General features: G+C 44.2%; 1 protein-coding gene across 1 annotated transcript; it reads right to left on the bottom strand.

Moving 5' to 3' along the window:
- Positions 1–1,821: 1,821 nt before the first annotated feature.
- On the bottom strand, positions 1,822–23,898 carry ACAT1 (acetyl-CoA acetyltransferase 1). The gene is made up of 13 exons (XM_018556237.1): positions 23,744–23,898; positions 15,096–15,111; positions 14,933–14,977; positions 14,433–14,550; positions 12,979–13,074; positions 11,578–11,678; positions 10,360–10,503; positions 8,690–8,840; positions 5,604–5,699; positions 5,248–5,361; positions 4,147–4,211; positions 2,920–3,077; positions 1,822–2,142 (listed from the first exon to the last, which is right to left on the bottom strand). The coding sequence occupies exons 1-13, from the start codon at positions 23,896–23,898 to the stop codon at positions 2,022–2,024; spliced, it is 1,380 nt and encodes a 459-aa protein (XP_018411739.1). The 3' UTR covers positions 1,822–2,021.
- Between the last annotated feature and the right edge of the window lie 1,202 nt (positions 23,899–25,100).

Consider the following 25,100-nt stretch of genomic DNA (forward strand, 5'->3'; position numbering starts at 1 on the left):
TTACCGAACCCTGCCTGTTACCCGACTTTGTCTCTTGCTGCAATACCTTCCTGCATGTTGCCGACCAGGTCTGCCCGACTATCTTCTGCGCGTTTATGTTCCATTGTGCAGCGAAGTAGCTAACGAACTTGATCCACACACCCAAGTCTTCATCCGGCACACGTGCCCCAGAGTACCTCTATTCATTATCAGGCCTTCTAGGACCAGAGTTGCAAGGGAAGCCGCCCTCGTCATCTCAAGCTCCATCAGGTATGTGACAAAGATGCGAGAAGGCACCTTGGAAGACGTAAATTACAGAATATTAAAACATTGTGTCTCACTGGGCTTCTATTATGGCAGCTGACTTACAGCTTCACCCTAACCAATGATGGCATGTAATCTACACCAGGCATATCCATGTGCCTATGTGCACCTCTTCTGGCAAATCTGCTACTCCAGGCTCCAAAATAACCATGGCATTTTGTCACAATCTCTCCTGAAGGGGGGAGGGCAAACAGACAAAAAGTCCACTGTGAATCAGAAGTCCTTCCAGACATGGGGGAGGTCATGTAAAATGGCTAAGGATGACACCATAGTAGGGGGGGGGGGTGTCACAGATGTGTTTCTTTAGGGAATATGGTCTAATTTCCCCCCAGAACCAGTAGGGTTGTATGGGCTGTGGTTAAACGTAACGGGACAGTCCTCTCTGCTTCTTTGGGAAGATATGTTGTGCTGCAACTAGGCCTTATGAGTGGCAAGGCCTCAGGTACTGAAACCTGGGAAACTTGCTGATGAGGGTTTTAGGTGGCCAGAGGTAACCAAACCAAGCCACTGTAGGCATGCAGTGGAACGAGACCAGAGACTGGATGATCCATGTTCTGCTGCAGGAGCAACTGTGAGATGGTGCCATGGTAAATGGCAGGAAAGGATACCAGAGCACTCACGAGGACCATGCTACCTAGCAGATTAGGTAAGCGCGAGATCCCTCAGTCACAGTTACTGTGGTAAAAGCAAGTGGCAGGAATTTTTAAAAAGGCACCCTAAAGATGCAACAGGGAGGTAGCTCCTGGTGCTTTAGCCCAACTAGCCTTACCAAAATCTTGAAGTCAAGGGGGGGAAAAAAAACCACCACAAAGTAAGACAGCTATTAAAAAGCGAGACTTTTTGCATAGCCAAAGAAAACAGACATTCAACCTCCTAGGACACTAGCAAAAACTGAGGCATGCCGGATACAAAAGGAGTTCTACTGGGGCTGGCTTTTATCTTAACTTTCTCCCAACAAGCAGCAGTGCACTTCCTGGTGTCAGAGTGCCAAGGCACTTCTGTGTCTGTTCCATTAGCAGCCATCTACATAAGGCACATCCTGCCTATCAATTCCTTTGCCTGTGGGGACCAAGACACAAAGCTCCACCTCTGATCCAACATGTCCCTCCTGCCAGAATGAGAAAAGAACTGGAACCAGGCATAGCAAGTTGGACGTGCGTTACAGATCTGCTACAGAGTGCTAGCAAACTGCTACCATGTCAGCCTTGGACATCCACTAGCCCCTTTCAGAGAGTTAAGTCCATCCCTGGTAAGACTAAAATCACACGTTTGGTTTACAAATAAAATGAATGAATGCAGCTGACACCACCTTTAGATACAAAATGTTTGTTTATTTTTCCTACACAATGCGGCCACCTGTACAATTGTAGAAAAAAAAAGCTGTTTTTGGAGCAAACAGAACCAATAACGATGCTATACACTATTATAAGAACCCATTTAGAAGAACGTAAGGTGTGTTGGTGGGATCATATGCTGGGTTCATTATTGCACTGGTCTTACTGCTGAAAGGAGTTGCAGCAACAGAGAGAATAGTTCAGACTTGAAAATTAAGTGCTTTTAAAGGAGGACCAGGAAAGGTGTGCTGTGTTCTTTACCAAATGAGATAGTTTAGTCTAGTACAAGAAAGTTGTTCTTCACCCTGTGAGCAAAGACTGATGTAACAGATGTAACCAAACAGATTATAAACTGTGCAAAGTATGGCTGCCCCATTTATTGTTTTACAGTTTCTCGATCAGGATGGCAGAGGCTCCTCCCCCACCATTACAGATTCCAGCAACACCAAACTCTCCCTTCTTCAAAGCATGAGCCATGTGTCCAACAATCCTGGCCCCGGACATCCTGCAGAGAACAGATACAAAATTTATTTTTTTAGTATTATAGTGAAAACAGCACAATGGACAGTAAGGCAACCAGATGTCAGCTATAAACTGTTTAACCCTTTCATGATCACAGGGGTTCACCAACAGCTGCCAAGTAGCCCAGCCAGATACCATAGAGGATAAAGTGTATTTATAACCAAAACATCACGTTTTGGCTAGCATGATGAGGGGATAGACCCGGTCTGGTTTTTATTGCCATCACCATCTGGAAGATTTGCCCTCCATTTTTGTCCGTGTTACTATTGTCAATGGGACATATAAATGAGGGAAGTGTCAAAATATGGAGTTGACACCTGAACACAACTTCCCCAGAAGTGGGGAATTATTTGAATGTTCTTTTGACACCGTCTAGGTGGATTTCCCTCATTTTGGAGAGATTGTCTCTCGCTTCCGGTTGTGCCTACAGGACTGGAAGTGAAGGAATATCCCATCAATGGAACATGGATGGCTAAAATAAAGCCTGACAGTTTTAGGTTTGTCTCTACGCTATCCACAATGAAAGGGAAATTTGGGCTTTTTAATCCTTTCAAGTGACTGATCAATGACATACACTGCAGTAACACACCAGACCTAGATGATTTACAGGTTTGACTGCAGAACAGGGGATACAAGGCTTTGCTAAACCAGCCCACTGGTGGGGAAGCATTTCAGATCACCTTTGTCTCAAGTTTCAGACCTACTGAAGAAACCAAAAACTGATTGCAAAACCAATACAAAACAAAAAAGGTTCACCTACCCAATAGGATGCCCAAGAGAGACTGCTCCTCCATTGACATTAACTTTAGTAGGGTCAATATCCAACATTTTGATATTGGCCAAAACAACTACACTGAATGCTTCGTTTATTTCCCACATCGTAACATTGTTCTTCTTAACACCGGCAGCTGTTAGAACCTGAAGGAGGAAAGCAGACAAAGGCATAAGTAACATGATCAGGGATACTGACAGAATAGGGGGCTCAGTTTGGTATTAAGAAATTAATAAACACTCTAAACAACGTTTCGGGGTCTCACAGGGTCCCCTCCATCAGGCAAACAAGTGATCATCACTTGTTCGCTCGATGAAGGGCATCCTGATTGTTCTACCTGCAACTAGTACGTTAATAAACACGTACTGAACTTGCTTTGGGGTGCCAGTGGTCACCCTTTACTGATATTTTGTCGGAAGCCACCAGCTGACACCTGCTGCACCCACCTTCCATTTTTGGAGCAGCGGCTCTGAGTGCGATGGGTACACGGACTGTAGGCTTACAAATAAGAGACAACGTGCCAAAACAAGCATTAAAGTGAACCTGTGGGTTTGTCTATGGACAAAGTTAGCTTCACATCGACTGCGGAACCAGCAGCTGCACATACTCCCCTTCCATTTGTTCCCCCTGCCACCAGGTAATGGAGACGAGGTAGTCTGGTGAACATCCAGTCACAAATGTTAGAAGCAGTTTAATAAGGTTTTCTGTGCTTGTGTTCTTATAGATAAAGTGCATTTCTTGTAGTGTGCCGCAGAGAAAAGTAGGTCAACAATGTATACATAAAAAAAACTCCCACCTACAAAATTTATTAAGGCAAAATGCAACAAACACTTGATTTTCACCCTGTGTTGCGTCTTTGTGTTGCTGGTCTACTGCACCCGCTTCCTGTCTACAGGTACTTTAGTAGTGGATCATGCCTGCCGACTGGTTGTTGAAATAGCTACTTGTAGTCTTTGTCGGAAGCCCACGTGACAAAGTGCCAAAGCAGAGGCTTCATAGCGGGGCCACCAGATATTACTTTAGTGAAAGCTACAGATTTGACAAAAAAAAAAAAAAATATATTGAACATGTTAAAGCTCATGGGATTTTAGTGACTTGGTTTACATACACTTTAACCAGTATATGTATTCATTATGTACAGAATCTGGAGCTAGCCCATGTAACCAGAACAGCCAAACTCCATGTCACCCCATTTTATATACATTTTTCTCCTACCTTGGGAACTGCATATGCCGGGGCAATTGGAAAGTCAATTGGATCTACTGCAGCGTCCGCAAATGCTGTTTTCATTTGGAGAAGAAAAAAAATGAATAGGTTTTGTTGCATTATACCATTGCCTACTTCCAGGTCTCTTTAGCTTTTCTATTAAGCAAGCTGTTCTTAAATCATTTACAGTAGGAGTCTAGCTAAAAGCTTTCCAGAATTCAAGTGGGAACCGTAAATCTTTGGTTAGCGGTCTAATCCTATAATCAGTTAGCCCAGAGAGTCTGTATAGGATGAGGGCAGTATGCAGACATATGACTGATGTCCAATCATCTCATGACTTGGGGTAGGCTTAGCATTGTCCATGTGTCAGGGGACCCACCAGCAGCATAGTAAAGATCAGAGCAGGCAACCCCAAGTTTTGTGATTTTACCATTCGCAGTATCCTCCTGACACATCCAACTGTACCGAGGTATGGACATTCAGTAACCTGGACAGGAGTAAGTGTCAATGGACTACAAGTGCAGTGATGTCATCATACTTCTATTCCATTAAGAACTACAAGTCCCTCTGCTGCAGTTTTTCCATTCACAGATACTGTCTAAGGATCTTTGAATGGATGACACGGCTTTAAGTCATCAGAGCTGGATTTTTATATAAAAACTTTACTTATTGCACAATAGTGGCTTCATAAAATTAGCACTGCTACAAGTTTGTACTGAAAGTCCAAACTCTACATAAGGATACATGAAACACAACTTTGTTAAAATTGGAAAGGAGTTGCGAAAGGATTCCAGTTTATGTTGAAATATCTAAAAGCATGTGTAAGCAAAGCTAGGTGTAGTCCCCCAGTCCTGATCTTTACTGGAAGCTTCATATTAGGTTTTCTATGGAGTTGTATCTGGAGCCACTGTATGGAGCAGCTATAACGCTAAAGGCTGGGATATTTGTGTCTTCATGATTCATATTAGACCATAGTAGGCCAAGCTTTTTGAAAAGGGACGTTTTATAATCCTGGAACATGGAAAAAGGGTCAAAAGAAATTCTACCCTGGCAGAGATGGCCTTTTATTTTTATACTTTATTAAAACAGCCCTAACTATTACATACATACCCAAAATACGTGCCAGAGGTGTGACATTAAGTCTGGTTGCCGCTTCTGATGTCATGAGAACCAAAGCTGCTGCCCCATCATTCAGAGTGCTGGCATTGGCTGCTGTTACAGTACCTGACAACAGAGAGGGAAAAGCTTGTAATAAAAGGTATAACTACCGAGCAACTGACCTGAAACAAATACATGCATCATTATCCTGGGAACATGACACCAACTGATGAATAAGGAACTCACAAGTCCGGAATGGTAGCTCCCATATTACTTTTATGACTAGTCCCCTTTAAATTGAGGTTAAGTGGCTCTGTACTTTATTCATATAATATATAAGGAGTCAGTCTTGGCATAGGTCTACTCACCGTTTTCTTTCTGGAAGACAGTTTTAAGTTTTGGAAACTTGCTGAAGTCTACTTTTTTGTACTCTTCATCCTCTTGTACAACAAGATCAGGTTTTCCTGCAAAACATCCAGGTAACATTGTCATTTGTCTGTCTGCACAGAAATGTAGGGGGACAGACTAAAACATGACAAAGGGCCGATCATATGCATTTTATTGCATCAATACACATTCCAGGTAGGAATACCATTCAGTGCCAGGGAGTTAGTTAAAACTGATGCAGTGCAGCTCATGGAGGTTTACTTGTCTGACTTGTACTTTCATATTGAATATAAAACCTGCATTACATTTATGTGCACTGTCGAGTTTGGTTTTGTAATGCTAGTCCAATGTAGCCACAAAACGAAGCCTATAGCCAACTATGATGTAGACTGGCAAACAATTTTTTTTTTAACCACTTGAAGTCCGCGGTGTTTACACCCCCTTCCTGTACAGGCCATTTCTCAGTATTCAGCGCTGCGGTACTTTGACATTTTATTCCGTCATGCAGCGCTGTACTGAAATAAATTTTATACAATTTTTTGGGGACAGATAGAGCTTTCTTTTGGGAGGTATTTAATCACCACTGCGGGTTTTTATTTTTTACTATATTAAAAAAGGAAAAATGACCGAAATTGAAGAAAAAAAAACAAACAAAAACTGTTTCCCCTATATTAATGATAAAACATTTATTACCCAATTTTGTGGTAAAATATAAAAGGCGGGGTCACGTCGGACATCAAACATGTCAAGCCTTAAAATTGCGTGCGCGCACCCGCGAAACCTCAAAAAACTAAAATACCCAAAATTGGCCATAGGCGACGCTTTAAAAGATTTTACCGCTCATCAGTTTAGTGTTCTCAGTGTATCAGTGATTGATGTGTATCAGTGATTGATGGCACTGAAATGATTGGTCTCACTGCGACGTTCGCAGCGATATGTAACGTGTGTAGCGCAAAATTTTTGTTTTCGCACGCTGGTGCACCTGACGCGTATTTACGTTTATATGTGCAAAAACGTGGGGGTGGGGAACTTAAAAATGTTTGGGTTTTTTTTAAATTATAATAGCAAAGGCACAGTGACTGGTCCTCTTTATGGAGACATTAGGGGTCTCAAAGACCCCCGTCACCTGGGGACCCCAAAAGAAGCTGATGAAGCACAGATCTGCTTTATCAGCTTCTTTTCTCTGGCTATAGCAGCCAGATGATTGACAGGTGAATGCGCATTCACAATACAGAGGGAGTTCAGCAAGGAGGAAGATGCTGATCTCCCTCCCATCTTACCTCCTGACACCCTCCCTGGCCACCGATGGGGAAGCGGATCCCAGGATTGAAGGTGAGGGGTCGGGGGGGGGGGGGGGTTTCACGGAGCAAGCACATACACACGATCGGCAGGCTATAGAGCCGCCGATTGTGTATATATGAAACAGCCAGGCCAATGCGACTATGCCGTCCGTCCGTTTTTTTGCAACGGGCGGACGACAAGTGGTTAAACTTTGCATAGAATAGGGATGGGAAGGGCTAGAACTCATCATGTCTTTATTGCAGTCTGTTTTCTCAATGCAGAGAATGATTTAGCACATCAAATTGTCCTGCCAACTATTGTCTCAGGGCAGAAAGTGATTGGAAATCCAAAATCTTTAGAGGTGTCACTGGAACAGGAGCCAAGTTGTAATCTTCCAGTGGAGACATCCATTTTAGGGTTATCTGTCCAAAATATTTTTTACTCTTACTTGGTAGATTTCTTTTCACTTACTGTTGTATCTGTGACAGGAAGGGAAGTAAAATCCCCCAGCAGAACAGACCAGGACACATAAAATTGCTCAAAAAAGGAAAGTTTTGGCTTTAGCTAGGATTTAAACCCATCATCTAGGCCAGCAGCATTGTTGACTAGTAGCAACCCGACTTGGGTTTATAGTCGCTTCCTCCTAAGGACGCCAGACTAAACGGATTTGTTGAGAACAGGGAGTAGGACAGGGGTGATTGGTTTATTCTAGGAGGTGCACCGAAATAGAAATTTTAAAAACAGAACAAACAATTGTCAGGCTGAAACCGAAAATATATATATTTTTTTTTTTTACATTTTTTAAATATTTATTTTTTATAAACTTAAATGTTTTTATTTGTATTTATTCATTTTTTAGTAAATATTTTTTACTTTACTTTTAGGGGCTTGGGGGGGAAATATTAGGGGTCCAAACAGACGCCTAATATTTCCCTTTTAAAATAGAAAAAAAAAAGGATTGAGAACACAGAGTCCTCAATCTCTTTTTCTGCAGCCCCTGTTATCAATGAACAGGAATCCTCTATGTGGAACAGGAGGGGATGTAGATCACTTCCTATTTTCATTCATAATTGAGGATATAGTAACCATACCATGTGTATGTAGCCTGCTCTCCTCTGACACACGCTGTCACAGGAGGCTGAGTGAGCAGTGCGAGAGGAGAGCCCAGCCTCCTGTGACAGCGCCGTCTCCGCCCCCACACTGCTCGGCCGCACTGTGATATGCGGCCGAGCAGTGTGGGAGGAGAGACACCGGCCGCTTACAGCGCTCTCCACCCGCAGCGCTCGGCCGTCACTTTCTCGCCTCCCCGCTGGGACACAGAGCAGCACCCAGCGGGGAGGAAAGAAAGCGCGGATGCGCCGATGTATCGGCAGGAAAATGGCACTTTCGGCATTTAGCCAAAAGTGGCTGTTTCGGCGGCAGAGATATCGGTGCATCCCTTGTTTATTCATATGTGACCTATGCACAAAGCTTACAGCCAGGTACCTGCCGTGCCCAAATGAATGACATAAGAATACCAGGTTGTCTAGTTCAATTATTTCACTGTTTTGCAGACTAAAATAAAACTGGTAGAAGGGTTTTAATATTTCACAATGCTAAAAAGTGTCCGTTAGGCTGGAAAAAATGTGCCGGGTTTAGAATGAGATCTCTCCAGAGGACAGATTTAAGAATTGAAGCTTTCAACTTTGGCCTTCTAATACCAAACCATTTATTTTACTGTCCATCCAAAACATCAGCGACTAAAAATATTCCTTCATTGTGTTCATTGCCAGCTCTGTATAGTCACCTTTTTGTGGAATAGTAACAGGGGTGATCTCACTGGCCAACAGTCCAGAGTCCCAGGCAGCTTTGCTTCTGGTGTAAGAGCTGATGGCATAATTATCTTGGTCTTCCCTTCTGATATTTAACTTCTTGGCTGTGTTTTCTGCACAATTTCCCTGAAATACACCGCAAATGATCAGATACATGGATGCCTTGAGATTGAACTCTACAGCAGAGAATAATCAGTCACACAACAGGCTCCAAAAGAGATTCCCAATTGTATCCAATGCTAGTCATTCCCTGGGAGCTTCTCCAAAGTTCAAATCCCTCTATAGCTCCAAGAATGGCTGGGATATAGGCATGCTAGTTAAAGATCGTCACAAAAACTGTGACCATTAAAAACAAAAGCTTCCAATACCTAAAACAGTGTAAGCCTTTTATTTGGCAGAATGACGGCTAAAAAAAAAAATCCATGCCGATTACCACCAGATATATTGTCCCTTTCAGAGATAATCTGCTGGCATCACCGTTGCTGTATGGCTTTTGAAGGTATGGAGGCATGCTGCAACTAAACAGCATTGCCTGTATGAGGAGCGTGATCAGTCTGTAAGGGGAGTGCTGGATTTTACCATTCCTGATCTATCCAAGGGAATCAGCGAGTAAATCCGGGGACCTTTGATTGCAGGACCTGAAGGTTGCTCCAAGCATGGTGCTTGCATTTACTTCATGAACCTCACGGCATCTGCAGTAGGGATCAGCCATTTATAAATTACAGAGTGCAGAATTGGGGGCTGTATTAATGATGGAAGATTGCAGTAAGATTAAGTGGGGGATTTAGAACTGAACTATAATTGTACTCACTGCTGTCCAGTGTTGTGTTCTACTCCAGTATGACTTCACATTATGACAAATATGATGGGACCCCTTAAAGCACTTATGACAAATGTATTTTAAAAAGATTTATAAAAGATTTAGCCAATTCCTGATTTGTGAAGTGCACTTTTTTCCAAAGCCGTTTGAGAAAATTGTACACTTAACGAGAAGAGAAAAAAGACTCAACTCTGCATCAACAGCACAAGACTAAACACCACCGGGTATACATGTAGATTTTAGATATATTAAAATGCTGATGGAAATGTATAACTCCCCTTTAACGTAAATAGTTATAATTGTAGACTGAATGGAGATTCTTATACAAATCCAGCTGTGACTAGTTGTCACAGAGAACTAGTCACAGCTGGATTTGTATAAGAATCTCCATATATAAACCCAGAGTAAAGGAAATAGAGGGTGCCATCATTGTTCTAGTGTCCAGTAATGATCTGAATGCATCATTATTTTCTTTACATTTCTATTTTGTTTATAATCATAAATTTAGGCATTGGAGTTAAAAAAAAATAAAGAAAAAAATCAAACTTTAGGCACATTGGTACTCCTTGAAGATGGAAACAAAACCCACACAACTTCCAGTCCCACCCTCACTCCCGTGCTGGTCTCTCTCCCCCATAGCAGAAAGTCAGAGCAGATGCTGGCCGACGTCCAATCTGTTTTGATCGCTGTTGCAAAGGACCAGATTTTGTTAGGTAAAAACCTCCAATTTGCTGCCTTTGGACCAGGAGAACTAAACTTACTTTTTAACTTTAGGTGTTTTATTACCTAAACCGTTTTAGATATACACCTAATACTGCAACATACCATGTGGAATTTATTGTAGACATCAGTCAGTCCATCTTTCACTATTAAGTCTTCCAATCTTACTCCTCCGTATGGGGTGGCTCCTCTGCTCATGCAGTAAGGAACATTAGACATGCTCTCCATCCCTCCAGCCACCATGACTTCCTGTAAACATAGTAAATAGCCTTCCGTTAGAATGCTCACAACCACCAAATTCTAGCTTCATATAACTCCAGCCCAAAATGGAAAACTGAAAATGAGCACCACAACTGCAAGCAAGGTCCAATCTTCCGGTTCTTATTCATCAGTTTAAATGATCAGCCCTTCTCTTTAAATCTTTGTGGGAAGTGATTCAAGAAAATTGAGGAAGTGTACGCACTCCATACTCCTGTACATCTAAGCCACCAGATATTACAAATAAACTGTAACCTTGACTTTAGAATATTACAATTTGGATAATGTTTGTCCCGCCTTTGCACCAATTGTGGCGAATCATGATGGCAATTTTGCAGTCAGTCATTCTCCTATACTGGAGAGGTTTTTCAACTTATTTTTGCTACTCACGGATCCTTAGGCCTTTGGAGTGGAGGGGGGAAGAGAGGCTGCCGGAACCAGTATAACAGCCAGGCAGGGCTGAGGTTCCAGTGAATATATCGGTTATTTTAGATCCTAGACCATAACGTGCACCTAACCTCTGCAGTGGGACCACCACCGTGGGACCACACGCCCACCGCAAGGTTTAAGTTCAATTCTGCCCGGTTTTCTTTATTTATCTTTAGCTATTTACATGCCCCACATAATAGGACAACTCGTTTGTAAAGGTGCCCACATAACTTACAATTATCTGCAGATTTTCTGTGGCCAGATTGAAAAAGTGCAACAGATTGGCCCAGGTGGAGATTACTCCATCCACACAGTTAAGTGTAGATGGAGGAATCTGTTGCACCTTTTCCATCTGACCACAGAAAATCTGCAGATAATTGTAAGGCGTAGCACCAGCTTAACACTTGATACAATTTAAAAAACATGTCAGCAGTAAAAAAAAAAAAAAAAAGTAGGCTTTTCATTCCCCCAAAACATGATCTTTAAGTGGATTTACACTTGCAGGGGGGAGCAGGCATAATAGGGTACCTAGAATCATCAGAGCATGTATACGATGTACAGGATGCTTCTGGATTAGATTGAAGCCTTCCACACCTCCTCAGACCTGAATAACTACCACATGGGCTGATCCCTCACCTGGTGTCCACACATCAGAGACTGTGCTGCCAGCATAATAGACTTCATTCCTGAGGCACAGACTTTATTTATAGTAGTGGTGGGAGTGGAGATGTGTAAGCCTAAGAAATTGAAGAAAACCCAAAATATTATATTACAGAAGATTAGAAGGTTACTCAAGTTTATGTCATTTTGTGTAACACGCACTATTCCTCTTCATTTACACATTACCAATACAAACAATGGATCAATATCAGAGGCAGATCATCCATGAGGCAACATCCAGTGGATGCCATGGGGCCCAGACACAACCTTCATTCCCTGGCAGTAAGCCAAGAATCAGAGGTATAAGGGAAAACAAATGTGCTACCTTTACTAGGGCCCAATCTGCCTCTGACTTACCATTAGCAGGAAACTGCCTACATGCAGAAAATGTGATATCCATCAGGACCATTGGTGATTCAGTCAGAAAATGTAGGGGCTCACTGACTGATCCATACAATGACACCATTCATAAATGAAAGTTACAACTCATGAACTCATTAAAATATTAACAGTCACTTATAAAGCCATCCACAACTCTGCCCCCGGATATATATCTCAGACCATGTTTCAAAATATCACCCTAACCGTCCACTCTGCTCTTCCCAAGACCTCCTGCTTTCCAGCTCCCTGGTAAACTCCTCCCATACTCACCTCCAGGACTTCTCTAGAGTCTCTCCCATCCTCTGGAACTCTTTACCCCAACCTGTCCATCTTATCTCCCACCTTGACTGCCTTTAGGCGATCCCTAAAGACTCATCTCTTCAGGGAAGCCTATCCCACCTCAACCCAACCACTGAACTATCATGTTCTGAAACAATTCATCCCCACACAGCTAACTCCTCATGTATCACTTGCCCCTCCCTCTTAGATTGTAAGCCCTCAGGGGCAGGGCCCTCCTTACCATCTTGTCTTGAATTGTATTGTGATTGTAATGTCTTCCCTATATTGTAAAGCGCTACGCAAACTGTTGGCGCTATATAAATCCTGTATAATAATAATGAACTGAGCAGCTCTCTGCAGAAGATGAACACGTGCTCACTTTCTACACACATCACATTTCAGCTGAAATCTTGCCCACTGTGCAGCAAATGGGGGTCCGTTTGCTCAGCTCCACCAATTGCAATGACTATAGAATACCCATCTGCCAATGTTGTATTAAAAGTATGCCGAGGAGCAAAACCTATAGATTCAGTATATAAAGTGTGGACTACAATAAACTACATGTAATGAAAAGATTTGAATGCTGACTGCATGGCCAAAAATGAAGCAAGCCAAGGACAGGTCTGCAAATAAATCTATTAGATAAGATGAAATTATGACAAGCATGCAAAGCCACAAATGACTTAATAGCTGGCGCACACACAAAAAAAAATGTACCTGCACCAAGAGTGGCCTGTCTGCTGGGGGCTTGACCCTGTCCAGCCTGTAGGACATTCCCCATATAGACCTCATTCACCTCCTCTGGAGAAATACCTGTGAGAGAGGACTCTGTTAGTGCTTCTGTCAGCTGTACACAGTTGTCAGTACTGTACAGCTTAACAAATGTATGTTAGGGAAAACAAAACACACCCATATGTAGTACATATCTGCAATACAAGCACATTACCCCCGTGTTCTATCCCTTTAAAAACTCAGCAAAACCCAGACCAAGAAAAATACATCGGCGCATCCCAGGTTTCTTTTCTCCCCGCTGGGCGCTGTCCCAGCGGGGATAAAAGAAAGTGACAGCCGCCGAGCGCTGCAGGAGTCAGGACGAGAGCGCTGTGAGCTGCGGCATCTCTCCTCCCACACCGCTCAGCCGCCTATCACAGTCCGGCAGAGCGGTGTGTGGGCGGAGACATCGCTGTCACAGGAGGCTGGGCTTTCCTCTCTACACGGCTCGATCAGCCTCCTGTGACAGCGTGTCAGAGAGAAAAGCAATGTACACACACTCAGTGATCAGTGATCGCTGAGTGTGTGTACATAATTGAGGACCTGGTATGTTAACTATATCCTCAATTATGAATGAATGGGAGTGATCTACATCACCCCCATTCATTCATAATTGTAGTTATAGTAAACATGCCATGTACTCATGTTATGAATGAACAGGAACACTCAGAGGATTCCTGTTCATTGATAACAGGGGATGCAGAAAAAGACTGAGGACTGTGTTCTCAATCTCTTTTTCTATTTTAAAAGGGAAATATCAGAGATCTGTTTAGACCCATAATATTTCCCCGAAGCCCCTAAAAGTAAAGTAAAAAAAAAAAATATTTAATAAAAAATGAATTAATAAATAAATATAAAAAAAAATTGAAAAAAGTTTTTAAAAAAAATATTTAAAAAAATAAAAAACATTTTCGGTATCGGTTCCGGCCTGACTTTTTTTATTTCGGTTTCGGTTTTAAAAATTCCATTTCGGTGCACCTCTAGAGGGAAGCAAATGAAAGAAGATCATGGTTTGGTTTTTCATACATCAAGCCTTGTGTGATTCAGTACAGCAGGTGATCAGTTCTAGGCTCAGAGGTCAGAGGCCTGCTGAGGTCATCACGTACAATGCAGGCTATAGCCCTCCATTATACACAAGGGTGCCAAGGGACAGTCCACAAGCCTGAGTGTAGGGGAGACTAGCCAAGAATACGGTACATAAAAGTCCTATTCACCGTTCCCCCAGATATTAACCCATTCACTGCAGGGGTTGCTCCACTGCAAGGGGAGGGGTTCCCCCCCTCCCTAGTGATAGGCTTTAAGCAATGGCCACACATGGCTCACAATTCTCAAGACAGGTAGGTGGCCCTACATTCTCCAAACCGGTGTGGTGCCACATTTTTAGAAGTCTTTCTACTTACCTGCCTTTTCAACAGCAGCTTTAATAGCTATGGAGCCAAGCTTGGTAGCAGGAAAAGATGACAGGGAGCCTTGGAATGACCCTATTGGGGTCCTTACTGCACTAACAATTACCACTTCCTAAAAAGAGAAAAAAACAAATAGATCAAAAAGATAAATAGAAATAACAAAACCCTATTTGACATTAGACATGTTCCCATTTACTACATTAAGCGTGTGTGCGTATTCTATAGAGTACATATGGCTACTGTTAAACCATATCAGCCAGCCGTAGGGAGGCGAGAGCTGTAGGCACAGTGTGGGGTAAGGGAACCGTGTATCATGTATGCATGTTGATTGAACAATAGAGACATCTCTGATGTGAAGAATGAGGAATACATTTTCAGTCAGCTGGCTCCTAGACTTGGAATGAGTGAACAGATCAGAGATGTGTGCGAGTCCACATTCATACTATATGTATTCTCTGGTAGCTCTTCATGGTCCACAGAAGTCCCATACTCACATTGAGGGAGCGCTGTGATGAATACGCTCTGTGTACATACTTTACCTACAAGAAAAGAAAAGCAGGACATCAAACCTGTGACATGGAACTTTGCTTTTATTATAATGTCAAATAATACCAGGAATACAATTGCCACATCCTCTCATAACACACACACACGCGCACTTCTTATCAGTCCACTCAATCACTCAACTAACTTCTCCAGCATCAGTTCTATTGCTTTCAGGGATGAACGTTAATTGCAGTCTTGCAGTTGTAGCGGCTCCTCTCCTGTGCTTGAATTGCTGACTATGATTTCAATGCATACTGTCAGCTTCTCACAATGTGTATTACAAGCTGCAATTCAGATAGAGCCAGCCCCATTTACTGACTTGAGGACATCCAGCTCTCTTTTTATGCTGGTCCACCTCTTCTATTCATTAGATTTTAGTTCTTTCAACACATGTGGATGTTACTTAGGACAGTCTTCATCCAAAAGCAACCCTCCTAGAAATTCCCATATCTCAGGCTGACATTCACCCATTAAAGCATTCTGATATTTGCATACCTCCTCCCAAGAGCCAGCCCATGGCCTGCATCTGACTGAGCACTAGAGAACTGAGGCAGGGTGCCATGATGTTTTCAAGAAGTTATGTACAGGACCCTGCCGGCCCCTCCAACTAGTTATGCCGGTATTGCATAGAAAAGCAGAGCCCTCGTGATTTTCTCATTAGGTCTAAAACAGGATACTGATAAAGGAAAAGTTTGACTTATAAATCTAATTAGCATATTGATGAGGGGGAGGGTAGAACCAGGGAAGGCAAATACAAGCAGAACCAACTTTGCTTTTTTTATGATTTTGGATTAAAACTAATCTGCGACCTTTTCAATTATAATGATGCTGCTATGATCCAGATGCAGCCAGAGAAAACCCTGTGTAGCTGGCTGGGCAGTGAGTCTATGCAGCAATATTCCATCATTCAATTCTTCAGCACACTGAAGTCCAAATAAAAAAAAAGGGGGGGGATTTGACATTGAACTAAAGCCGCCCATCAGATTTAATATTCTGGGAAAATAAAGAATCATTTTGGTTTTGGATCAGCCCTGTTAAGGTTAATGATCCTGTTCGTGTGATTCAGGTTACACCATGACCCCAGCTTCTCAGTCCTCCTGCTTCCCGCTACATCCACTAGAAGGAACATTTGCTTCATTTAATAAGCGAAACCCAAATAGTTTGTGGGCCCCTGCCCTGACTTTAGTCCCTTTGCTGTACTTCTGACAAATACAGATCTACAAAAACAGCCAAATTCCACTGACATCAGTAGAAGATGGGCCGTAGCTTTCTCCATACTGGTCCTCATAGATGGAATTGTGTGGAAGAGTCTGAGCTGCCCCACAGCAAACTATCTTCTCCATAATTACTTCCAGGGAAGATCTCACATATCCTTTATACCACTCAGAGGTCCCATGCCTAACCTCCAGTCTCAGGGGCCATCAACCTCCAGGTTCTGTCACTTCTCCCACAAACAAAAGTACTGAAGCCGCACATTGCTGATCCCTTACATAGGAAAACGATATTGTGTCATCAGTGACAAACGCTCCATCCATGTCCTTCCTCGGATACATTTCACACGATACTGGAGCTCGCTCTGCCACTGCTGACTGAACATTTGTATGCAAGGGAAGAGCAGTGCGAGTCTTCACTACTTTTCTAGGGAAGTTCTTAGACGGCAAGAGAAGCCGAGTGGCTGCTTTGGGCCCACTGCGGTTCACTGTGCGTTTAGACACATTTCTATCACAACCAGCAAGAACTTTTTCAGCAATCTGAGCAGCTTCTATTGGATTGGACTACACGGGCCAGCGGTCACACCCCATTTGCATTAATGAGCCTTGGCCACACATGACCCTGTCGCCTGGTCACCAGCTTTCCTTCCTAAGGCTGGGCACACACCTTACAACCATCGCAAGACTTTTGTCTTGCGATGGTTGTAAAGGTACTTTAAAAAAAAAAAAACGTACGATCTGCCTATCTTGCATAGGCAGATTGTACTTGCGATGATTGCAAGCCACGCCCCCTGAGGGGCAGGCTTCCGATGACCGCAATGCCGAACAGGCAGTGTGCGCTTGTGCACACGGGCCCGTCCGGCTTTTATCTTACGAACATGCTACACACCCGCCGAACATCGTACGATGATCGGCAGGTTTTCGAACATGTCCGTAAGTTAAAAGTCGTGCGACCTTACAGTAGTAGAGGTCGCACGGCTTCCACACACCTTACGATAATCGTATGACCGCGGGATTTCCCACGATTATCGTAAGGTGTGTGGGGACCTTTAGACCACATTTTGTAGGTCCTGACCACTGCAGACCAGGAACATCCCACAAGAGCTGCGGTTTTGGCGTTACTCTGACCCAGTCATCTAGCCATCACAATTTGGCCCTCGTCAAAAAGTTGCTTGAATTCTTACGCTAGCCTGCTTTTTCTGCTTCCAACACAATCTTCATGGACAGAAGGTTCACTTGCTGTCTAATACATCCTACCCACTTTTAGGTGCCATTGTAACCAGATAATCAATGGTATTCCCTTCACTTCTCTGGTCAGCTAGTGATCCAGACAACCTTGCCACATGGAACAAGCAAGTCTGCTCTGTGATATTTATGGAGACTACACTGATTAGGTCATCCTTCTGCTCCCTCTACCACCCGGAAGCTTCCAGTGATAAATGGACATCATTGTGTACTGCAGCAGAACCTGTCGAAGATTGCTGCTCCTTCCTCCCACTTCAGTAAAATTTAGCAGACTACAGGAGGTGGATATGAAGACACGTTTTATATTTTGGTGGCTGTATATAAAACATTGAATGTAATCTTTTATTGCACAAGACGCACTACATCCATCGTTTCTATAGAAGTCATACCATACAGGTTAGTATGTTCATCTTTACTGCACAAGACGCACTACATCCATCCTTTGTTTCTATAGAAGTCATACCATACAGGTTAGTATGTTCATCAAATGTTATAATCAGGGCTGGTGTTCATCCTACACAGACATTTGTAATTTCCTCCAACATATGACCATACAAAGCATTTAACAATCCTGCATACAACTTGGAGGTTTCCATTGTGTACACAGGGCTCCATGTTTATTTCACTGACAGTATAATGTAATGGATCCTGCACATTTGGCTGCAACCACCAGGCAAGCCGAGCAACGACTAAGCAATATGAATATCAGATGAAATAGGCGGGTTCATGAGCCAAGAGCAGATGACTTGGCAGACCCCCTCTGAACCTTCATGCCAATTATATAGTCAAAGCTCTGGCAGGGACTATAAAGACACACACCTCATCTAAACAGGTTCCAAAGCAATGAAAACGAACCAGGAACTTTTTTTTTCTTTCATTATGGAAATGATCTTGATGAGGGACGACTACAGAACATTTTGCAAATTCATAGCTTTCTCTATTGTGAAGAAACTGCTGCTCGCCTTAGCACACTTACACTTACTGATGTATAAATGGGCGGCTTCGATTCAGTGTAAGAAAGCCAAAACCTTCATTTGTTTTAGTTTCTGGCACAGCAGGGAAGGAAACTGCCCTGGTCTATTACTCTTTGCTGTCTGTGTCCTATTAGGGGCATTTCCTTCACTTCCTGTCCTGAAGAATCAACAGGAAGGGAGATGAAACTCCACAAAGTGAACAGAATTCCCCTCTCAGGGCCGATTCACACCAGCTACTGCACTAAACGCACAGCAGCTGGTGTGCGTTTCCTGACAGTGCCGATGCACCGATTCCGGGAACATTGCACTTTTTTTTAGATGATCTTTATTGAAATGTCACAAGTGACCTTTTATTCAGTTCTACGGGCACAGTGGGGTGCAAGGTGGCTATACTGCATTGCATTGCATCCCGCTGCGTTGAAAATTACAGCATTCCATACTTTTGTCCAGCGCACACCAATGCGTTCCCATCACAGCATGGTGGTGTGAACCAATCCATGACAAGACAAACTTTCATCTTATGTTGGGGGCTGCACCGGAAACGACAAGCGCAAGATCAAAAACGCACATTGCGTGAATCGGCCCTTAGACATTGGTCACCAGAACAGATGTTCTTCTATATATATTTACCCCTTGCCTCTTGGTCCAGAGACAGCTCTAACATTCTGGATTTCTGATCACATGGGGTCTCAGTCACAAAAGTCACCTGGACAAATACAGAGGGGAAATCAGCCTGGGTAACCATGGGCACATGCCCCACATCCCTGACTTGGTGCCCTAAGTCCATGACCACTCACTGGGGTTCTTGTCTATTTATACAGCCCTCAGCTTCTTTCCCCAACCGCAGCCTTATAGTCCTGTGCATGCTGGAAGGAAGTTCTAGGCTCCTGCTTGGCTCTGGAGATTCGTATGACAGCCGAGGAGAGACCCGAGAGGATTTTTTAGTAGTGATTTTTTTGACATAGGGTGTGGAGAAAGATTTATAAGGGAGGATTTCGTCTTTTGAGAGGGAATTTGTTAGAGCTGCAGCTAACGATTATTTTCAAAATCGATTAGTTAGCCGATTATTAAGTTCGATTAATCGGATAAAAAATAAAATAAAATACATTTTAAAAAATGGCTCCAGTGATGGGACTACTAGTTTGTATTGAGATTGTAGTCCATCACAGGAGCAAGCTTGGAGCGGTGGAAGAAAAATAGAAAAAGTGTGGTGTGCAATATAGTGAAATGGAAAGTGTAAAATTATACAGCAATGAATGCAGAATGGCACCAGTTATAGAGGACTACAAAACCCAGCAATAGTACATTATACAGCACAATGCAGAATACCGCCAGCTATAGAGGAATACAACAAATCCCAGCAACAGTACATTATAGCTGGCGGTATTCTGCATTGCGCTGTACTATTGCTGTGTTTTGTAATCCACTATAGCTGAGGCGGGGAGGAGGTGCGGCGTGTGGAGTGTGGATGTGGGAGGGTGTGTCTGGCACGGTGAGCGTGAGGAGGGGAGGAGGTGCGGCACGCAGCGTGTGTGGAGCCGTGAACAGGGCCACCTAATCGGAAGCCGATTAAGCGATGATTGAAAAAGTTGACAACTTTTTCAATAATTGATTATAATCAATTTAGTCGATTAGTTGTTGCAGCCCTAGAATTTGTGGTGCGTGTATGTGTGGTGTGTTAAAAAAATTACAGCATTCCATACTTTTGTCCAGCGCACACCAATGCGTTCCCATCACAGCATGGTGGTGTGAACCAATCCATGACAAGACAAACTTTCATCTTATGTTGGGGGCTGCACCGGAAACGACAAGCGCAAGATCAAAAACGCACATTGCGTGAATCGGCCCTTAGACATTGGTCACCAGAACAGATGTTCTTCTATATATATTTACCCCTTGCCTCTTGGTCCAGAGACAGCTCTAACATTCTGGATTTCTGATCACATGGGGTCTCAGTCACAAAAGTCACCTGGACAAATACAGAGGGGAAATCAGCCTGGGTAACCATGGGCACATGCCCCACATCCCTGACTTGGTGCCCTAAGTCCATGACCACTCACTGGGGTTCTTGTCTATTTATACAGCCCTCAGCTTCTTTCCCCAACCGCAGCCTTATAGTCCTGTGCATGCTGGAAGGAAGTTCTAGGCTCCTGCTTGGCTCTGGAGATTCGTATGACAGCCGAGGAGAGACCCGAGAGGATTTTTTAGTAGTGATTTTTTTGACATAGGGTGTGGAGAAAGATTTATAAGGGAGGATTTCGTCGTTTGAGAGGGAATTTGTTAGAGCTGCAGCTAACGATTATTTTCAAAATCGATTAGTTAGCCGATTATTAAGTTCGATTAATCGGATAAAAAATAAAATAAAATACATTTTAAAAAATGGCTCCAGTGATGGGACTACTAGTTTGTATTGAGATTGTAGTCCATCACAGGAGCAAGCTTGGAGCGGTGGAAGAAAAATAGAAAAAGTGTGGTGTGCAATATAGTGAAATGGAAAGTGTAAAATTATACAGCAATGAATGCAGAATGGCACCAGTTATAGAGGACTACAAAACCCAGCAATAGTACATTATACAGCACAATGCAGAATACCGCCAGCTATAGAGGAATACAACAAATCCCAGCAACAGTACATTATAGCTGGCGGTATTCTGCATTGCGCTGTACTATTGCTGTGTTTTGTAATCCACTATAGCTGAGGCGGGGAGGAGGTGCGGCGTGTGGAGTGTGGATGTGGGAGGGTGTGTCTGGCACGGTGAGCGTGAGGAGGGGAGGAGGTGCGGCACGCAGCGTGTGTGGAGCCGTGAACAGGGCCACCTAATCGGAAGCCGATTAAGCGATGATTGAAAAAGTTGACAACTTTTTCAATAATTGATTATAATCAATTTAGTCGATTAGTTGTTGCAGCCCTAGAATTTGTGGTGCGTGTATGTGTGGTGTGTTAAGGAAGGGGGAGGGGCACTTTTGCAAACTGCTGCTTTAAGGATCTTGCACTGTTATAATGGTGGCTGTGGCCGTGTTGCACTATGATATGCTGACTAAAGAGAAGAGAACCTGATCAGTCATTTGCTGCTCCTGCACAGTCATCACAGGCTGTGGGCAGCAAGGTGAACAAGCTGTGTTTTCCTAACTACAATAAAGAAAGGTCAAGTCAGCAACCTGACTGTGCTGTCTGGCAGGGCTTTGTAAATCTTAGGACTGGATGCACATAGTTACAATCCCTTTGTCGGGTAAAGCAGCGACCGTATATGTATTTTACTCGTGTGTATATATTCTGCCCAGTGTACAGCTTTAAGGGAAACAGAAAAATGGCTCATTTACTCAAGTGACTCACAAACCTTACAGCACCAATCATGGTGTGCTGAGGACAAAGGTCATAAGTAGGTAACAGAGGGTAATGCAGAGGTCAGCAGCAGGCAACGGAGAGTGCAGGGGTAAGTAATGGCATGTAGAGTGGAGGGGTCAGGAGTATATAACGCAGAGTGCAGGGGTAAGTAATGGCATGTAGAGTGGAGGGGTCAGGAGTATGCAATGCAGAGTGCAGGGGTAAGTAATGGCATGTAGAGTGGAGGGGTCAGGAGTATATAATGCAGAGTGCAGGGGTAAGTAATGGCATGTAGAGTGGAGGGGGTCAGGAGTATACAACGCAGAGTGCAGGGGTAAGTAATGGCATGTAGAGTGGAGGGGGTCAGGAGTATATAACGCAGAGTGCAGGGGTAAGTAATGGCATGTAGAGTGGAGGGGGTCAGGAGTATATAACGCAGAATGCAGGGGTCAGGAGTACGTAACACAGTGTGAGAGTGTGTAGGGTGGTCAGGAGGCAGTAATGCATTGCAGGGGGTCAGGCGTAATTTAACGCAAAGTTCCACAGCACAAACTGCAACCCCACCCCCACGTTCACTCATTAGGCCTCAAATGCAGTGGTGCCCCGGAGAGTCAGGGAAGTCCTTCCAGGGTCCCCCCTTAACTGTATCATATGAAACCTCAGAGCTGTGGAGGACCCTAGGACTGATTGGAGGACTGAGTGGCAGTGGGCAGGTAGAGTACGGAGCTGGTAGCACAACATGGTCTCGATCTACCTGTCACACGGCTTCAACCACCCCTGATCTAGAGGTTTCAGCAGTCCATGAGAAAAGCGGGTCTGTTATATCCCCAGTGGTGAAGCAGAGAGAAATGTGATAATAAGCACTGAAGTCCTTGGAAGATATAAAGCCAATCTGGGATTCTTTGTGCAGCAGTGTGCAGGCCTCAGCGAGACAAAGTAAGGAGTAGGATTGTGCATGTTTGTCCTTGGCTTCCCCTGTGGGAATGCCCCCTCCCCTCCTAGCACACCTAGAAATGTAAAGGATTTATATGAAGCATTTTCTCTGTGTCGCTGCAAGTTCTGAAGGTGACATCTGTGTGCCCTTGGCTATACCTTACCTTCCAAGGAGGACGCACAAGAATGTGATACATTTGTCTCGTTACAGTTCCCAGCAGTTTGGACCTTGTTCTGTCACACACAATAACATACAGATTCTTACATTGTTACACTTATTTATTACAAACTATCTAGTTTTATACATACGCCTCACATGAAGGGTTAATGTACAGTAACAGACCCCTATCCTGAGGGAGACATGGGCACGGTCATTGCCACATTCAGAAAATCCTGCTCACCTGGCTGTCATGGTTGATATTTTGGGCAGTACTTTGGGGGCACTAACCCGGAATAAGTATTCAGATGGGAACAACTACAAATCCCATGAGGCATTGCAAGATAGACACAGGCATGACTCCCAGAGGCATGGTGGGATTTGTAGTTTGCCCACAGCTGGAGTGCCAAGGTTGCCTACCCCTGTAATGCACTCCTGCTGGGATGTCATTCCATAGGAAGAGGGGGTCTCTTGGGTCAGCTATCATCACCCTGACTTTAAGCCCCCATTCAGACATGTAAAGCAAACTCACCTTTTTGGTACATTTGCATTCATTTCAATGGGCTGCCCCAAGTGTGACACAGAAGATCATGTATTGTCACACGTATGTTGCAGGTTTGTCACACGTCTTCCTTGCCATGTTTGGGTGCCATTAACAATAAATTGCAGCAAATGTTTTGGCGCACACACAAAACCTCTGCACTGGTGTAAGTGGGCACCAAAACTAATCTGTAGGAAGGTGTAGCATGAAGGGAAACATAGAAGTTGAACAGGTGGAAGGAGCTGACAATTACATTGGGGTCTAAATGACAAGTAGTGCCCCCCAAACTCTGGGGGAGACCTTCAGCTGACCCAAAGGCATCATTGCCCCAGCTGGCCACCCTCTGCTCAGGACACAGTAAGGCAACCTCTACAATAGTCTTTGGTAGTCAATGGAGTTGGTGGTCACAGAACGCCCATGGCTGGGTTTGATTTTGCTGGTGCACGGAGCTGGCAGGCCGCCTATAGACTTCCATAGGGCAGTCAGCTGGATACTCACTAGAGCCGGGCGCACGGTACACAAGGCCATGTCCGCAGATCGCACTCCGCCGGATTCCTGTCACTTTTGCGAGTCACCTCTAAACAATACAGCGCACCACGCCTCCACCGCTGGCCAATCATCAGCCGTACGCTGACCTGCCTCTACATATGTATTGGCTGATGATAAAGAGGCGTGACTTATGGTTGAGAAGCTCCGCATTGGATGATAGAGGCCCTGGTGGTAGCCGTGGAGATTTTCCGGCGGCAACAGCGGCCATATTTGATCCTGGCAGTTTGGCTGGGTAACCACATAGTAGTACATTGACTGAATGCCAGGTATACAGTAATCTTTTACATAAAATACAGTGAGTAACAGCCAGGTCCCTCGTGTCATTTCTAATTTAAGTTGAAAATTAAAGATGATATGTAATGTATGAAAACAAGTCATCAAGAATTTGTCCATTTGTGGCTAACTTAGCGTCGCCACCTTTTCTTCAAGGGAAACCTGAACACCCTAGCACTCTGCGGCAGGTTTTTGATGGAGAATATACAGGAGGGAGCGAGGAGAGACAGCCAGGAGAGAGAGAGAGAGAGAGAGAGAGAGACAGCCGGGGAAGAGAGAGAGCAAGGAGAGACAGCCAGGAGAGAGAGAGAGAGCTGGGAGAGAGCGAGGAGAGAGAGAGAGGACAGAGAGAGAGAAGAGACAACAAGTAGAGAAAGCAAGGAGAGACAGCCAGGAGAGAGAGACAGCCGGGGAAGAGAGAGAGAGCAAGGAGAGACAGCCAGGAGAGAGAGAGCAAGGAGAGAGAGCGAGGACAGAGAGAGAGAAGAGACAACAAGTAGAGAAAGCAAGGAGAGAGAGAGAGCGAGGAGAGCCAGGAGGTTGAGCAAGTAGAGACAGCAAGGAGACAGCGTGAGGGGAGAGAGCGAGGAGAGACAGCAAGGGGACAGCGTGAGGAGAGACAGCAAGGGGATGGAGAGTGAGGAGAGACATCCACAGTAGAGAGCGAGGAGAGACAGCCAGCGGAGAGAACAAGGAGAGACAGCCAGGAGAGACATCCAGGGGAGAGAGCAAGGAGAGACAGCTAGGTGAGAGACAGCCAGGAGACACAGACAGGAGGATGAGTGAGGAGAGACAACCAGGAGAGAGAGCGAGGAGAGACAGCAAGGGGACAGCGTGAGGAGAGACAGCAAGGGGAAAGAGCGAGGAGACAGCAAGGGGATGGAGAGTGAGGAGAGACATCCACAGTA

This window comes from Nanorana parkeri, unplaced genomic scaffold (assembly GCF_000935625.1).
Source record: "Nanorana parkeri isolate BGI_ZX_2015 unplaced genomic scaffold, ASM93562v1 scaffold229, whole genome shotgun sequence".
In the NCBI taxonomy this organism is placed as follows: Eukaryota; Metazoa; Chordata; class Amphibia; order Anura; family Dicroglossidae; genus Nanorana; species Nanorana parkeri.

Bases quoted from the DNA above. Each gene is read 5' to 3' on its own strand.
- ACAT1 (XM_018556237.1), bottom strand. From the start codon at position 23,898: ATGGCCTTGTGTACCGTGCGCCCGGCTCTAGTGAGTATCCAGCTGACT. The intron at 3,078-4,146 runs GTAGGAGAAAAA...TTCCTCCTTCAG, and splicing joins CGGCATATGCAGTTCCCAAG to GTTCTAACAGCTGCCGGTGT. The intron at 2,143-2,919 runs GTAGGTGAACCT...TGTTCTCTGCAG, and splicing joins TCTCTTGGGCATCCTATTGG to GATGTCCGGGGCCAGGATTG.